The sequence below is a fragment of the Mustela erminea genome, chromosome 2, assembly GCF_009829155.1.
Source record: "Mustela erminea isolate mMusErm1 chromosome 2, mMusErm1.Pri, whole genome shotgun sequence".
Classification (NCBI taxonomy): Eukaryota; Metazoa; Chordata; class Mammalia; order Carnivora; family Mustelidae; genus Mustela; species Mustela erminea.
This window is the reverse complement of record NC_045615.1, coordinates 5,509,454-5,527,516: the sequence shown is the minus strand read 5'-3', so window position 1 is coordinate 5,527,516 and position 18,063 is coordinate 5,509,454. Positions and strand designations below refer to the sequence as shown.

At 44.0% G+C, this 18,063-nt stretch overlaps 1 protein-coding gene across 5 annotated transcripts in view; it reads right to left on the bottom strand.

The window, feature by feature from the left end:
• The window catches only part of DOCK5 (dedicator of cytokinesis 5), a 211,331-nt gene that overhangs the window by 27,010 nt on the left and 166,258 nt on the right, over positions 1-18,063 (bottom strand). For all 5 annotated transcript variants that reach the window (XM_032332197.1, XM_032332193.1, XM_032332194.1 and 2 more), the window contains 8 exons: positions 17,639-17,793; positions 16,913-16,998; positions 14,115-14,274; positions 13,324-13,364; positions 12,566-12,656; positions 9,454-9,573; positions 4,643-4,732; positions 2,619-2,723 (listed from right to left, as the gene is read on the bottom strand). In XM_032332197.1, coding sequence (XP_032188088.1) covers positions 2,619-2,723; positions 4,643-4,732; positions 9,454-9,573; positions 12,566-12,656; positions 13,324-13,364; positions 14,115-14,274; positions 16,913-16,998; positions 17,639-17,793 — 848 coding nt within the window. The remainder of the gene's footprint in view (positions 1-2,618; positions 2,724-4,642; positions 4,733-9,453; positions 9,574-12,565; positions 12,657-13,323; positions 13,365-14,114; positions 14,275-16,912; positions 16,999-17,638; positions 17,794-18,063) is intronic.

Below are 18,063 nucleotides of genomic sequence, written 5' to 3'. Positions count from 1 at the left end.
CACCCTCTCTCCCTGCGCTCTCTCCTCCACACGCGAACAACCCACCAGTTTTACATCCAGTCTGGAACGTTCCTTTGAGTTCTGGGTCTGTGCGTGAACTTGCCGACTCCCATCTGCTGGATGTCCCACATTACCTCACGTGGAGTGTGGCCCCAACCAGACTTTCACGAAGAACATATAAAGATCTGAAAGGCCACCTGCGATCCGGGACCCCAAGCCGCCTGCCCCCCCTTCTCGACTTGTCCTCTTCTTCACGCTCTTCCGGCCTCACACTTTCGAACCCGCTGTCCTCACTGCCTAGACCCCCGTCTCGTCTCTTGACTGCTACCTCACTTCTTTCAGGTTTTTGCTTAAATGGCATTTTCTCACTGATGTTTTTCCTATTCACTCCACCTAAATGTATAACTCCATCCCCATTACCTGCCTCTCTCTTCACCCGCCCCGACATTTTCTCCATGATACACATGGAGTGTCTACAAGGGGTGAGGCATTGTCCTAGGCCATCGGACACACTAAATGCTTCACTTACTTTTTGTAGGTCTCTAAACTAGAATATAAGCTCCATAATTTCAAGGATTTGGCTTGATTTGGAGTGTGCCCCCATGCCTATAATACAGCAAGGCAGAGAGCAGGAGTTCAATAAATGTTTATTCAATGAATGGATTGAATCTCTCTACCGTGACTCTATTTTCCAGTACTGCTGTCTTACTGGATGGCTCCATGTCCTTCCAGTTAGGCAGCCAGAAATCTAGAAACCATTCTTGCCACTTCCATTCTTCCTCACCCACGTGTCCCAAGAAAAATCATCAAATACTGTTACCTTATTATCCGAAATCTTTCCATTTTTCTCTAAAGCCACTTGCCTAGGATGTCCGGCCCTCCCTTCCCTCAACATCTGTAATAGTCTCTAAGCGGCTTATCCGTACACGTCCAGCCTTGTCCGTACCAGCCAGATGATGACTTTGCTAACACACACAATCTGCAATGGCTCCCTCCTGCTCTTGGGTGCCATCAACACAGCCACAGCAACCTCACAGCCTGTCTTGCATGTTGTCCCCACACTTCATGCCTCAGCTCCCTACTAGCCCCACATGCTCTGCTCCCGCTGGACTGGACTTCCACTCCCAGGCATTGCCATGAGCTTGCCCACCACTTCCTCTGCCTGCAATGCCTTTTTCCTACCACCTTTATCTCTGAGACTCCAAACTCGCCTTTCATACTGCAGCTGAAGCAGAAATTCCCTAGGAAGTCTTTCCCAACTCTTAAAAAAAAAAAAAAAAAAACCAACAAAACGTAATTTACATATAGTAAAATCTATCTTTAAATTTACTATCTTTAGGGTAAATTCTCTGAATTCTGACAAACATCACCATGATCACAGTCAAGATACACAACAGTTTCACCACCAGCCAAAATTTCTCTGTGCCTCTGAAGCCCAACCCTCCCCCGCTGCTATGAGACGACCACTCGTCCACTTTCCACCCCTGCCGTTCAGTGTCGGTCCGGCCAGATCCATATAAATAAAACCAAAGAGGACGTGGACTTCCTGGTCTAAGATCTTTTACTCGGCACAGTGCATCCGAGACTCATCCACGTGCTTGTGTAGATTATGACCGAGTTGTATGCCATCGCACAGCTATCCCACAGGTTATTTATCTCTTCACCAGTGGAGGGACATGTGAGCTGCATCCGGTCTTTGGTGATTATAAATACTAAACAATCATGTGCAATTTTTTTTTTTTCCCGTGAACGTAAGTTTTTATGTTAGTTGGTAACTACTCCCTGGTTGACCAACTTCTTAGAGCACAGACTACCCGTCTTGGTCAGTTTCAATCTCCATTCGTTGGCGTGATTATTTAATTACCGTTACACCGGTGAGGCTGTGAATTCCGAGAGTAAGGACCTTATCTGACTGGAATCTGCCTCATGTGTGCCTGGCACACAGCAGGCACTTGCTACATAGTTACTGAATGGATGAGTTACCTCCTCCTGGGGCACGATGAGGAATGTAAAGTACTTCTTTTCTCACTTTTTCTTAAATCAGGGGAAGGAAAATGGATAAAATGTTTAAACACAGCCAGCTCTACAGAGACTTCCTTTTTTGTGTGTGGGGGAAAAAAATCAGATTTTATTTGTTTTGTAGATTTTAAAATCGGTATCACGTTATAGAAAATTTAGAGAAGGAAGAATAACATGGTCCTTCTCAATATTACAACACCTGTTTTTATTTTTGTGAAACTTTTGTACTCTTTTCCTCGGGATATTTGCTTTCCAACCAGCTCAGGCTGGAAATAAAACAAACAACTAAATACATCAATCCACACTTTTCTCCAGCCTGACCCACAGCAGCAGACCCATGGAGGTGACGGTTCTCTTTCCCTTTTTCATTCCACGTGGGAAAAGCCATTTTACAAAGGAGTTGCCAGAATACCGGAGGCTGGGGTGCGGGGTGAAGAGGCGGGCCACGCAGGAAGTGGCTCCCCTCCCCGGCCTCCCACAGTGAGGACGCGGGCCTCCAGCTGCTAACACATGAGGCCCATCTGGAGAAGAAATGAAGACTGACCCTCCTTCAGACTGCACGGCTTAATGGCTCGGAGGACCACCCTGAGGTTTCTTACCCGGAGGAAAGAAGGAAAGCCCTGTCCGTAGTATCCAACAGCAAAGTATTCAGGCTGAGGCCTCATTGCTTTAATGATGTTCTCATAAAACGAGGCTCTTTTTTTCTGGAAAACAAAACAAGACATTCCACAGGGAAGTTACAAGGGCACCATTGAGGGGTGGGGAAGATCAGACTATTTGCTTTGTTGTTTCCCATGAGCCAACAGGCAAATGAATAGTCTTTGGAAAATATCCTGTGGGCCAAGAAGCTATCCCTTTCTTGGATGGAAGGGTTTGGACCTGGGTCTGTGAATGAGCCTTGGACGGTCTGGCAATCTCCGGAATTGCCTGCGGGAAGACACACGCGGTGTGCATTCCTCTGTAAAGGGAGGCAGTGTTTAGCTCTCACCAGTTTTCTGAAGAGGGTTCAGGACCCCTAAAAGGTTAAAAAGCCCCTTCTGAGATTCGCGGAGATCTGAGATTCTGCACTTAAACAGAGATATAGGAGAAAAGAAGATAAAGAACTTTCGGGTTCACACAGGTGGTTTCGATTAAAGTCCTTGGTTCAGCTACGAGTGCCCAGAAGGTGGTGGTGATGTTCTGCTTTTCAGTGTCTGGTCTCAGCGCTATCATTAATCCTTCCCTTGGGAACAGGTTTCCTGGCCAGAGCTGAGAGTAAGCCTTAAAGAGAGCAAAATAGGTAGCCAGACCCTTCGGGGCACGTCCCTAGGCCCCTCTCACAATGGTCCCGTGACCATTTACTCACTTTAGTATTTACTTAGTTAATTTAGGTGAAGGTTTCTAGCACGCGTTCTTAGCAGGGTTAACGCGGTGTATCACTAATCGCTCCACTTAGTTAAGGAAATGAAGAAGCGATTTTCTGCGTGTGATGATAGCAGGAGCTGTACAACATACGGGCAAGCGTTTTCAAAGGGATCGTGACGACTATCCCCTCAAAGAAGCTACACTTGACCCTTGAACAACACGTGTTTAAAATGGATGAATCCACTTACATGCAGATATTTTTGGTAAATACAGTATAGTATGGGAATTCGCTTCCTTTAAATTTCTTGACATTTTTCTCCAGCTTGCTTTATTGTAAGAACAGTATATAATACATATACAAAATATGTGTTGATCAACAGTTTATGTTATCAGTAAGGCTTCTAGTCAGCAATAGTCAACAATAGGCTATTAGTAGTTAAGTTTTGGAGGAGTCAAAAGTTATATGCAGATTTTCAACTGTGTTGGGGGTTGGTTCCCCTAAACTCCCCTCCTTGCATTGTGCAAAGGTCAACTGTATTATATGTAACAACAGGTAACTTGACCTTTTGTGATTCCACTACTAAAAACTATCAAATGTAATGTGTGTTGGCCTACCACTGGACATTCAGAGTGTTATTTTTGTTTTGCTGTTTTGTTTTTAAATAGTTGGTCTGTGCCGGTGGCCAGGCATGGCACAGAAGTTCATGGAACTGTAATGTGTGTAAGCACCACAGTGACATTTTGGGAGAAGGAGGGAGGCAAAATTTGAGACTCAAGATCCAGCAGAAGCATTTAACAACATACCAAGATGTGTATAACAAAACACACACACACGTACAAAAAACAAAAAACAAAAAGAAGGCTCATAGATTGGCAGTTCATTCATTTGGCAGGACCCTGAGGATGGGGACCACAGAATGAGTGATTCTGACAGAAGATGTCAGAAGATACTTAAACTATGGACAGTGTTCACAGGAGGCAGAGTAACCAAGAGGGTGAAGAGGAGATGGGTCAGGAATACGGAGGGTCTCAAAATGCACAGGGAAGAGAGAGAGGTCTGGAGGCAAGGATCCTGGGCCCTTTATCAGAGATAATTTAGAGGAATAATAATAACACCTTTAGGACCTCGCCTTTTTTTCATTTTTCTTTCAAGCAAGGTTTGCTTTCCCACTATAAAGAACACGGTTTATCTTGACTATCTCAAAAGTAGAAAAACATTTTCATGAACACAAATTTGGCACCACTGTCGGACCCTTGCCCCATGCTGATCCGGACTCACCAGCAGGTTGCCAAGGCCCTCGTAGTCAAATACTTTGCTCTCATAGGTCTCAGCCAGCTCTTTGCTCAGTTTGATGGCCTTCTCCCACATCTTGGAAAAAACAAAAGGAGGGTTACAAGAGGAGAACAAAGCAGTCACTGATCTGTCTGCAAAAGCCAGGGGAGAGTGGCTGACAATGACCAAGGAGTCAGGTGGTTGAGTTTCTGCAAATATTCCCACCACGCCTCACCTCTTGGACCAACTAAACCTTTTCTTCTAACATGACAATGCTACTCTATCTTGGCTGCTTTGCCAGGAGGCATGTTCTAGAATTCTGTCTGTGAGAACATGAAGAACACCATGTGTCCCAAAGAAAGCGATACTGCACTGAAAGGGCAAAGCACTAAGACCATTGAGAGCTGAGCTGAGAGGGACCCGCTCCAAAGCCTGGGTTTTGAGAGCTTGTGAATCTCGTTGGAGGAGAAAGGAAGTTAGTGTGGGCCTTAGTTCTGGTTCTGGAGTGTGTTTGTGTGTGTGTGCATGTGCGCACGCTTTGAATTAGGTAGTTTGGGAGAAAGACTAACCACGCTGTTGTATGAAATTTGGGAAACTGTTTCTCCAGTTTTGAGCACTGATTCCCTATCTCTGACCAAACCATCTGCTTAGTCAAAGAGTTTTAAGAAAAATGCCTTTTTGCTAGGACACTTGATGCCCTAAGAAACATTGATGTTTCTTGTATTGATGACATTTTAAGTTCACTAATGACCGTGTAAGACACAGCTTACTGGAGATATATGGTATCTGAGGCTAGCATCCCACACTGAGCCCTCTGTTCCTTTTGATATTTCATAAAATGTTTCTTAGGTGGATGCTCGTAATAACACAGCATCTGGTAATTTCCTACTTGATTCTTATTAACAGGTACTATGCCCCACTGTTTCTGGCTGCTGAAGGAATGTGGCGTAGTTCATGTACAGTTGTAAAAAAGATTTAAAAATTAAGTCTTTTGAAATCATCCTTTGCCAAATTTACCCCCTCTGAAATTTCAGGGCTGGGATCCCTGGAAAAGGCTCTGAAATGTGCCACATGGAAACCGTTCCAGATCAGCTGGGACCTGGAGCAGGAAGCCCATCAACAGTATCCAAGAAGTCAAGCTCGCTCCTCATTTACCAAATACTAAGTTATGTCAAAAATAGGGAGACAGGGCGCCTGGGTAGCTCAGTGGGTTAAGCTGCTGCCTTCGGCCCAGGTCATGATCTCGGGGTTCCAGGATCGAGTCCCGCATCGGGCTCTCTGCTCAGCGGGGAGCCTGCTTCCTCCTCTCTCTCTCTGCCTCTCTGCCTACTTGTGATCTCTGTCTGTCAAATAAATAAATAAAAAATCTTTAAAAAAAAAAATAGGGAGACAGCCTGGCACAGAGCTTCTCAAAGTGTGTGGTCCCTGGTCTCTGGGAGTCCCCAAGATCCTCTCACAGAGTCCCTATGGTCACAATTCCCTTCTTAGTAATAATAATACTATTTGTCTTTCTCAGTCCTCATTCTCTCATGCAGGGGGTTTCCCACAACTACCGAATGGGTAATACCACAGGAGACGGAATGCAGAAAGCAGATATGAGGATTCTGCTGCTTCCTACCAAGCCAGATGCTGGGGAGATTGTCAAACATGTCAAACAATGCCACTCATAGCACTAATTTTTTGGAAAATATAGTAATTTTCAATAAATATGATTTATATTCATAGTAAAAAGTTCCTTCAGAGAACAAGTAAATAAATATTTTAAGATTTTCTGTTTTAATTTCTAAGGATACTTGTATCAGTAGATACAATCCATGTGGGAAAAAAAGCTCTTTGGGATCCTCAGTGATTTTTGAGCAGGTCAAGGGGCACAGAGACCAAAGACCTTGAGCAATATATACTTGGTCTCTGGGCCTCAAGATTTTCCATCTGTAAAAAAGATATAATACCTACCCAATAGGGTTTTAGGGAGAATTAAGTTAGAAAAAAAGCCTGGAAATCACTCAAAACGGTAACTAGCACTAAATAGATGGTAGCTACTTTATCATGATGAGTATCTGCCTGATTTTATTTTTTATATATATATATATATATATATATATATATATATATATATATATATAAAAGATTTTATTTATTTGACACGGAGAGAGACCACAAGTAGGCTGAGAGGCAGGCAGAGAGAAAGGAGGAAGCAGACTCCCTGCTGAACAGAAAGCTGGATGTGGGGCCCCATCCCAGGACCCTAAGATCATGACCTGAGCTGAAAGCAGAGGTTTAACCCACTGAGCCACCCAGATGCCCCACTGCCTTATTTTTCTTATATTATTTTTTTTTCTTTCATTTTTAAAAAAAATTCCAGTTAGTTAACATATAGCATAGTATTAGTTTCAGGAGTAGAATTCAGCGATTTGTTACTTACATAAAACACCGAGTGCTCATCAGAACAAGTGCCCTCCATAATGCCCATCACCCTTCTAGCCCATCCTTCCCCCCATCACCCCTCCAGTAACCCTCAGTTTGTTCTCTACAGTTAAGAGTCTGTTTGATGATTTGTCTCTTTCTTTTTTTCTTCTCCCATGTTCCTCTATTTTGTTTCTTAAATTCCACATATTAGTGAAAGTATATAGTATTTGTCTTTCTCTGACTTATTTCACTTGGCATCATACCCTCTAGCTCCACCCATGTCATTGCAAATGGCAAGATTTCATTCTTTTTGAAGGCTAAGTAATATTCCATTGTATACGTGTGTGTATGTGTGTGTGTGTGTGTGTGTGTGTGTGTACACACACAAACCCACCCCATATCTTCTTTATCCATTCAACGTGGTTGGACATTTGGGCTCTTCCCATAACTTGGCTATTGTTGATAATGCTGCTGTAAACATTGGGGTGCATGTGTCCCTTCAAATCAGTACTTTTGTATTCTTTGGGTAAATACCTAGTAGGAAATTGCTGGGTCATAGTGCAGTTCTATTTTTAACATTTTGAGGAACTTCCATACTGTTCTCCAGAGTGGCTACACCAGTTTGCATTCCCACCAACAGGGCATGAGGGTTCCCCTTTCTCTGCATCCTCCCCAACATCTGTTGTTTCCTATTGTTGTTAATCTTAGCCATTCTGACAGGTGTGAGGTGATACCTCACTGTGGTTTTGATTTGTATTTCCCTGATGATGAGTGACATTGAGCATATTTTCATGTGCCTGTTAGCCATCTGGATGTCTTCTTTGGAAAAATGTCTATTCATTTCTTCTGCTCATTTCTTAACTAGATTATTTGTTTTTTGGGTGTTGAGCTTCACAAGTTCTTCACAGATTTTGGATACTAACCCTGCATTGGCTATGTCGTTTGCAAACATCCTTTCCCATTCCAAAGGTTGTTTGGGCTTATTTACTTATTTCACAAACAGGTTCACTGTTAAATCAGGAATAGTGGCTGGAAGTGGCAGTCCATAAGAACTCTCCAGACTTTTGAAATGAGTCAAATTTAGGATCTGTTTTGTTTGGATAGTGCATGTTTTTTTGGATAGTGCATGTTTGTTTTTTTTTCTTCTTCCCCTGACGCTTTCCATATTTTTTTCCTATTTTAAAAGCCTTTCAGTTAGCCATGCTGACCAGCTGACTATAGAGACTCCACAACTTCCTGCCTAGTTCACATGTTTACCTTTTTTCAGAGCCCCTGGGGCAATTAATTAGGCGTCCTGCTACCTATGGTGTTAGGCAAGTGGTGGCCTGGGTGTGGGGTGTGCACCAGGGGCTGGCCCACAATCTCTAGAGAATGCACTGAAAATCGTGGTGCTAGCTCCTGGCACTCAGCAGTATTCAAAAAGTAAAATTATGGTTATGGAGAATCGGGCTCTGGGCTGCCCATTATATCCTCCATTGGGTTAAGTGTCCTGAAAAACTGATCTTTATTGACTTTATTAGCCTAATTTATCTATTCATTTGCTCTCCCACTAAAAATACCAAAATTCAAAGAAACACATGGGAATAATAAAGAGTAAGTCATGAGTCATTGTTTTAAAATAAAGGATTTGTGTGGTCTTTATCCTGAGTCTCTGTGAGGGAGCTTCTAAGTCCCTGGAATTTCTCCAGTGACGGGAGTGTCTTTGTTGTTTCTGGTGGGCCCCTCAGACCACACCTGAATTTATACTAGTGAAAACTCACAGTGGGCCTCGAGATGGTCTCAGAATGGGGCTGGCCTTGCCAGACTGCAGCCCACGGGATCAGAAGATCAGAGCCCTGATCTACATGGAATCAGCCAGACCTCCAGGGAGGAGAGGGCTGTTGGAGACAGAGTTCACTCACATGGCCAAAGGGTCAACAAATGAAGGCTTCAAATGAAACCCCAACAAAAACTACGCATAGAGACCCAGGTGAAATTCTCAACATCTATTTGCTAGGAAGCCAATGTGCTCCAAATCCACTCACAGGAGAAGACACAGGAGCTCTGCATATGCAATGTTCCTAGACCTTGCCCTATGTTCTTCTTCAATTGGCTGGTCCTGATTTGCGTCCTTTAAGACAAAACTGTAATTGTAAGCACAGCACTTTACCAAGTTTTGTTAGCTGTTCCAGCATATTACCAAATCTGAGGGGTTCACAGGATACCCTCCCCAAATTTACTGTTAGTTGCTGATCCATGTGGGTAGCCCAGAAACCCCCGAACTGTGGCTGGTGTCTCAAGTGAGGGCTGTCTGACTGGGGGCTATTTCCTGAACCTGAGGGAACTGGGCTAACTGTGGGTAGTTAGCATCAGAACTGCCCTGCAACACTGTAGCCGATTTCTTCCTTTCCCTAATACAGCCCAATACTCACTTTGCCTTTGTCAAAGTATGATATGATTTCTTGATACAGCTTCTCTTTAAGTTCTTGCTGGGTATAGACATAGTAACTGTCCCTCTGAAGCAAATGGGGTACACAGGGCTTATCGGACCACTGAAAAACAAACAAAAGGAACAAAAGAGATGAACGTAACACGTCAGTTAAGTAAATCAACTAACCAAAGGAGATCCATGTAACAAATATTCAGCCGATAAAAGTCACAGACATATTTGTATAGATTTTTGATTCAGCCGTATGTTTAGATTATTTATTAAACACAAAAATTGCCCCACCCCCAAAATAAGATGCATGTCAGTTTCAAAACAAGTAACGCCAAATGAGCCATATGAGGCACTGCTGTAAACAGTAGCGAAGAGGGCGGAGGGCTGCCCAACACACCTGCTGGGCACTGAAGGTACCACACGGACAACAGGATGAAAGAAAAAAATTAGAAGTATGAAAATGGGAAGGAAGGGGTAAAACTATGACCGTGTGCAAAGACTGTATTCTTCATAATCCATTTCTTCACATAGCATGCCAACTGAACAACTATCACAGATAATGAGAGAATTAAGTAGCGGCATAAAAATTAACAAATTAAGCAATAATTTAGAGGTGGGTTCCCAGGAATAGATAACCGTGTTGAAGAGGTAAGACCAGGACTAGAATAAACCCCAAATGAGAAGATATCCAGGGGGCACCTGGGTGGCTCAGTGGGTTAAGCCGCTGCCTTTGGCTCGGGTCATGATCTCAGGGTCCTGGGATCGAGCCCCGCATCGGGCTCTCTGCTCAACAGGGAGCCTGCTTCCTCCTCTCTCTCTCTCTCTGCCTGCATCTCTGCCTACTTGTGATCTCTGTCTATCAAATAAATAACACTTAAAAAAAAAAAAGAAGATATCCAGGACAAAGGGAATGTACTTAAGGCTACTGAACTGTTCACTTAAAAATGGTTCAAACAGTGAATGTTAAGTTCTGTGTATTTTACCATAATTACATTAAAAAAGAAAAGATACCTACGAATCAACATAACAAGGAATATGCAAGACTTCTACACAAGAAAGCTTAATACATCATTGAAGGGCAGGAAAGCAGACTTGAACAAATGGAAGTCCTAACATGTTTTTGGATAAGAAAATGCTACTCCATAAACATGGAAATTCTTCCTATATCAGTGTTTTAATTTCATGATTCCAAAGTCCACATGGAAAAATAAATACAAAGGAATAGGGCAGAAACCTCTGAAAAAAGAGCAGCAATGAAGAGTAACTACCAGGTAGTGAAACGTACCACAAAACAGTGTGGTCCTGGTGCGTGAACGTACAGAGTTCATTCAGACCATGCAAAAGTGTATGCAACCTGGTAAGAGACTTGCCTTGTGTACATGATAAAGATGGAATATTATCCCAATGAAGAAAATATGGACAATACTTAATAAAAAGCACCCCTAAATTCAGTAGCTAGCTGTGGGGGAAAGCTGCATCCATACCTCAAACTTTATGCCAAGCTAGAGTTTAACTGAGACAAAAGGACCTACAGTTACTGACATACCAGAGTCTCTCTGTGATCAGACCCCCGTCAGCAAGCTCTCCTACCATCCCAAATGCAATAAGCTTATTAGTGCCCTGAACCTGAACATGAATTGTGAATGGCTGCCCTAGGAAGTGGTGAGGCAGGGGCCTCCTGTTTTTAATGACAAAGCTAAGAACAATGCACATGCCTTATTTTAGTAAAAAAAATTAAATTATACCAGAAAATTAATTGCTAGGGGCAAGAATGGCGGCAGGGAGATGTAATAGGGGCTACCGTCATGCTCCAGGGGAGAGACAATGGACCAGGACAACAGCAAGACGATAAAGAGAAGTGGATAGAAAGAAGAGACAATCAGGATCCCTAAAAGATGTCTGCACTCCTGTGTTCACTCAGCATTGTTCACAGCAGTCAAGACACGGACACAGCCTAAGTGTCCAACAATGGATAAAGAAGGTGTAGGATATATATGCAACAGAATTCCATTCAGTTATGAGAATGAAGGAAATCCTGCCATTCTGGGCAACGTGGATGGACTTTGGGGTGTTACAAGTGAAAACAAGCCAGACAGAGAAAGACAAAGATTACCTGGTAGCTCTTCCACGTGGGCTCTAGAAAAAGCCAAACACATGAAAACAGAGGGCACAGTGGTGGTTACCAGGAGCTTCAGGGTGGCAGGGGCATTGGGGACATGTTATTTGAAGGGGGCAAGTACAACCAGAGCATAAATAAATCCCAGACACCTAACACACAGTGATTACAGACAACAATACCGTACCACAAACTTCACATTTTCTGGGAGACTAGATCTTAATTGTTCCCATGCCGAAAAATAAAAAAGGCAAGCATGTGCCTTGCGAGAGGAGTTCACAATCGCTACTGGTCTGTGATTCTAGCTCGGCCTCCATGGGGGAGGGTGAATACAAGATGACAACAGGTATTTACCTGAGCACCCGGGTGAAGGTGCTTTCCCTTTAGGAAAATGGGAAGAAAGAAGAGGGTAGGAAAGGTTCTGAGAGCACCATGGGGAATGGCAGCTTCTGCCACTGCTGGGAGAAGTGTGAGCTATTAGCCGCTCCAAGACTGTGATGTGGAAGAAACAGTTCATACACAAATGCCAAGTTAGTGGACTGGTCAGAGCTAGAAATCATGACTCGGGATCCATGACACGTAGGTCTATTTATACCCCTGGCACACAACTCTGACTCTGTAAGAGTATAAGTAGGGTAGTGCTACTAAATTCATTTACAGCTCATCTCTCGGCAGTTCTACGATGATTTTTTACATACATTAATCAATGTATATTTTGTTTCTTCAATGAGACTGTCAGTTACTGGAGGCCTGTAAGCTGCGCTCTGCTTCCAGAGGATTTTTAAACAAATGACAACTGACATTTCCCCCACCCTAGCAGAAAATAAGCGGTGCCTCTTTAGAAGGCATACGAGTGCTCTGGGATAGAAGGATCTCCCTTGAATACGGCTCCTTCCCATCCAAAGTCATGAAGCTGCAGGATTTGGTCCCAAAGGGCTTGGACAGGGGACTTCCACGCCGTGGAAAAAGACACGCCTGACCCACTTACCTGCAGAAGCTCGGCATGGAGGAGGAGGGTGTAGGCAGCTTCTGTGTAGTTTTCAGAGTCTCGGTGCAAATCTCGCAGCTTGTACAAGTACCTGGGCAGAAGGGGAGGAAGGGGGGGCACTCTGCCGCTCTGGTTCAGCTCATTCCGCAGCTGCACCGCAGCCTGCTTCCGTTCCGTCCTTTTTCACAGACTAAGGACTCCATCACCTCCTGTCTCCTCCTCCCTCCACCCCTCTTTGCTGCTTCTTGTCCGCGTGTCTTTCCCACTCCAATGGCTCTATTTTGTACTCTTCCTTTAATGCAGTGGTGCTCAATTTTTTTTTTTTTTTAAATGTCATGGACTCCTTTGGGAAACCTCTCCCCGAGGAAATGCATTTGGTTAAAGTCCGAGTTTGTTCCACGCTCAGGGCTTTCAGCATCCCAGGCTGACGGTCCCTGACACAAGGCACCTGTCCATCCATGCCTCTGACCTATACAGCCTTTCCTGACTGCTCTGGCCAGTCTTCCATCCTTCCCCGAAATGCCAACACCATCCTTCCCCGAAATGCCAACACCATCCTCCCTATGCGCTCCCTAAGGCTGGACTTACGCATCTGTCTAAAGAGTTTACCTTTTCCGGGGGGAGGGGGCAGCTCTCCTACTTTTTTAGTGTCTCTCAAAGCAGCAAGCATGGGGTTGGGACTTAGCATTTGTTTACTGAAGAAATAAATAATAAAGCCAGGATATAAATGGCAAAAGCAGAAATCTCCTCCAGCTTACCTTATGTATATGTCCTCTCTCTTCTTCTCTTTATAAAAATTCTACCAAAAAAAGGGGGGGGCAGAAATACCAATGTAAGTCAAATGTTATGGACAAGCTGGCCACAGAAATGGCCAAACTACTATGTTTACAGTGTCACCTTTCCAGAGGCTATTGTTTTCCTTTAACTGCCACAAAAAAAGGTAATCATCATTTATAAAGTTAAGTTGAAAAATTTTTTAGGACTCATGCCTCTAAAATACACGAAGGGAAACCTTCTAAGTGAACAGATAGCCAACTGGTACTTCAGTTAATGGGTGGTCTTTTTTTTTTATCTCTCAAAGGGTCAGTGGAGTCAGACTCTTCCTTTCTATTAAGCAGAGGAATGCAAAGCAGCCTAAACTTCTGACATCTGTGGACCCGGCTACACATATCTAGGGAAAGGCAAGACCACAGAGCTCTACCACCATAAGGACTCCACAGACTCTCTCTTCGTGATATAGTGTTTCTGATGCAACATTTCCAACAACAAAGCAACCACATATAAATAAGACAGAGGAAAAGGTGAAGGATGGTCTTCAAGCAAGAGTGGAGCCAAGGGCTTGGGTTTCACTTTCCATCCCCATGTCTGTGGGAGCTGACTTCTGAGTCCAAAGCTGAGTCAGCAGTTCCAGCTGAACTCGGTAGGATACAGACTCCATACAGGTGGCCCCTGGGTAGCTTTGGGCCTGGGAGATCTACTCAGAGCTGAGCTACGTCTGCAGGGGTGGCCCAGTGGTGCCCTCTCGCCAACCCGGGGGCCCAGCACCTACCAGCACGTTCACAGTACAGCTCATGCGGTTCTCCTTGCTCTCGTCATGCATGATAATGGTTCTGTAGTCCAGCAGGTGCTCTAACAGGCTGCTGACCAGGAATGCAAACACTTCTCCAGAGGTGGCGAGGTACTTATGTTTCCGGCAATGTTCTAGGAGGCTGGAAGAGTGGACACAGAAACAAATGCTGCATTTGCATACTATCTGTCGTTCCAGCACCATTAGTGAGCACTGTCCAAGGTTCCGGCAGCAGGTGGCGCCAGACCAGGAAACACACACCTGTGCAAGGCCATCCCATCCAGGGCTCCACTTATGCTGTCCCTCCAGGTGACTCAAGTCCTACATTGTCTTCAGGGCTTTGATTCAAGTCCCACTGTCACTTAAAATCCCAGCCCACAATGCCCATCTTTGAACTTCTATCTGTACTTGCTTTTTGCTTTTGTATTTGTCAATACCACAGAAACAAGAACCTTTGCCCAGAAGGTTTATATATGCTATCTGATCAGTCTACTGAAACTGAAAGGGACCATCTTTTTATGTCTTCATTCTCCCTGAAGCCTAGCACTTCCCCCTAGCATCCTGCGGGCATTCTGGAAAGGCCTGGATCAGTGCCCAATCTAGAGGACACAAGGAATCTAGTATACATCCACACACGTGCCTCTTCAGATGAAAGTGTTATTTAGCAACGGCAACAACAGAAATGCAAAGTTGTAAATAAATAAGCTGAGGATAAATTTTTGATCTAAACCTTCTCATGCTGGACCCAAATATAGCAAATCTACTCTACAGGGGCTTCTTGGATTTGATAACTACAAAAAACTCAGAGAACAAGATAAAAAAAGAGAAAGAAATAGATTCAAAGAATTAGCCCAGACTTTAGAATTATTCTTGAACATTGGAGATTTGTATAGTCATATTTTTATGAGTTAGTGATTCAGGAAGAATGGAGGAAAAAAAAAATTTACAGTGAAAAATCAGCTTGGGACTTAAAAAAAAAAAAAGGTAGTTTATCATTTGTAAATTGTGTGTGTATATATATCTGTACAGGTACGTAATTTCTCCATTTAATTCTTGTATGAGATCCAAATTACATGAGTGATAATGTGGGGTTTGAAACTCAAACAGGTAAACTTAATGGAAACAGGATAAAAAGATCAACGGAACGGGTCTTGTCATCCACGAAAAGCAAACTAAGAAAGAGTTCTCATTCTTGAAAACATAGCTGAGTCATCAATTCAGTTCCATTTCTGAGCACCCAGTGTGCTCTGGCTCCTTAAATCTTAAAAAACAAAAAAGAGGGGCGCCTGGGTGGCTCACTGGGTTAAAGCCTCTGCCTTCGGCTCAGGTCATGATCCCAGGGTCCTGGGATCGAGCCCTGCATCGGGCTCTCTGCTCAGCAGGGAGCCTGCTTCCTCCTCTCTCTCTGCCTGCCTCTCTGCCTCCTTGTGATCTCTGTCTGTCAAATAAATAAATAAAATCTTTAAAAAAAAAAAAGCAAAAAAAAACAAAAAAGAAAACAGAGTTGGGAGTCCCTGTGCCCACGCACAGCCTAGTGTGCATCACTTCCACGAAAGAGATGGACAACAAAATGACAGAGACATATGCCCAATCAACAGGTGACCAGCTGGTCGGTATCCCAGAGGCTACAGAATCCAAGAAATGGGTTGTCACAGGTAGTGAGCACTGGACAATGGTGGACTGAAGATGGTGGCGGTGACCAGCACAAACCCACAGTAGTGACGCCCCGCCAGTTCGGGCTCAGCAACAGACACCATGCTTAGGTGTCACCTCATTGAGTCCTCAATCAATATCAAAGCCTGTGGGCCATCCGTGTGGATGAAAAAACGAAAGCCATCAGAGAGGTCAGAATACTGGTCCAAGGTCACACTCCTGGGTTATGGCGAAAATGAGATTTGAGGGTTTCTCTAATTCCAACCCACAAATGTTTTTAACTGCCTTTTTATGTTGTGATGCCATACATGCAAAGGAGAATTCAGAGGGCAGGAAGGGTGTGCGGGGTATGTGTGTGGGGGTAGGAAGTGGAGGTGACAGTGGGAACACAGGAGGGAATGGAAACGTCAGACGCGAGGGAGGTGAGTAGGGCAGTGCAAAGACCAGCCTGGCTGGAGATATGACAGGTGTTCTTAGAGCCCGTCTACAGGACAGAAGGTACTTTTAAAGGTAAAGCAGACTTTGAAATGTTTTTATTTTCCCTTCCTCCTTTAAAAAGGGGCTTTAGAGCCATAATTAGAGGTACTAGCACTTTTGGTGAAGTTCAGCGATTCAAACACTGGGCAAGGGGCGCCTGGGTGGCTCAGTGGGTTAAGCCTCTGCCTTCGGCTCAGGTCATGATCTCAGGGTCCTGGGATCGAGTCCCACATCGGGCTCTCTGCTCAGCGGGGAGCCTGCTTCCCTCTCTCTCTCTCTCTGCCTGCCTCTCCATCTACTTGTGATTTCTCTCTGTCAAATAAATAAATAAAATCTTAAAAAAAAAAAAAATTAAAAAAAAAAAAAAAAACTGGGCAAAATGCCATCGCTCGGTACATCTCCCCTTCTCCTCCATCTGCTCTGTTCTCGAGGGGCCGGGCTAGCCAGGAAAACACGGACATTTGACTCACTCAGACAAACAAATGTCAGCAGTGGATGGTGGAAACTCCATTAACCCCACTGAGGACCATTTGTGGTGGTGACCCCTGTGCTTCTGGGACTTCTCGACTCATCTGGAAGGGCAGCAGAAGCCTGCTTCTCTCCACCACTAAATGATGTTATCAGTTTGAGACTGTTTCTGAAATACTCACAGTTTCTCCAGAAGGACCTTGTATTGTTCATCTCCTCTGCCCCCTTCCACCTCTTGGTCCAGCTTAGTGATCAACTCGTTCTCAAACTGAAATCAGGGTCAGAATGTCACAGGAGAATACCAGGTATTCTTAGAAGAGGGCACATAAGCCACACAGCCAACATTTCTAGATTCGACCCAACCCTTTTACTGAACTGCGAACACTTGCCAACATATTACAGGGAAAGATCATACTTCATGTCTTCCATTAATCAAGTGCCAGGGCCCTATTGAAACGCTCTATACTAGACTCATGTTACTTTGTCCTTTGCTTTACATATAGGAAATACAACAGCCTTTCTTCCTTTGAAGGAGACGTCAAAACACGAGACCACTTTCTTTGAGGGAGACCTCAGAATAAGAGACCACCGCATGAGTTTCTCAATCCCCAGCACTATTTTCCCAGCTATACTGCAACAGGTAGAACTAAGATGCGTGATGTCAAATTTTAATTACCAAGAGATGCAATGCTGTTTGAGGAAATACATGGAGCAAAAAAGCCGTTTCTAGGCCATGGGATAGAACATCCATTCTGTCTCTAAGTGTTTTACAAAATGTAAAATGTAAACAGTTTTTAGACCAACTTGGATTTGTATTACTCTGGCTACGGCTCCCCTCTAGAGAGAGAAAGTAAGCAAGAGCTGACTATATATCTACGCATTTGGAAGACTCCAGTTCTGCCACTTACCATATGGAAATTACCATTCCCGCTGAAGTTGAACTCACACTGCATCATGTCAAAGAAAATGGGGATGGTGGCTTTCCGGAGCTCAACCTCAGGGGTCAGGGTGACCTCAAGAATGGGACCCACCATGGAAGGGATAAATTTAATTTTGTGGGGACCTGAAATGAAAGTAAGTGAGGATATTAAAAAGTGATTTAACTGGAAGTCAAGCGTCATGATGTTCCTCCAAAGGGCCAGAAGAAAAGAAAAAGGTCATGGGGTAAAATCAGCTCCGTTCAGAGGTGAATGACTAAATGTTACATTCTGATAACACGTGGATGTCACTTGACCTACAAGTCAACTTTCACTTCTAGACACACAGACCAAGAAATCTCAGGGTTACTGGGAATTAGATCAGAAGAACCCATTACAGGGAGCTTATTACACAG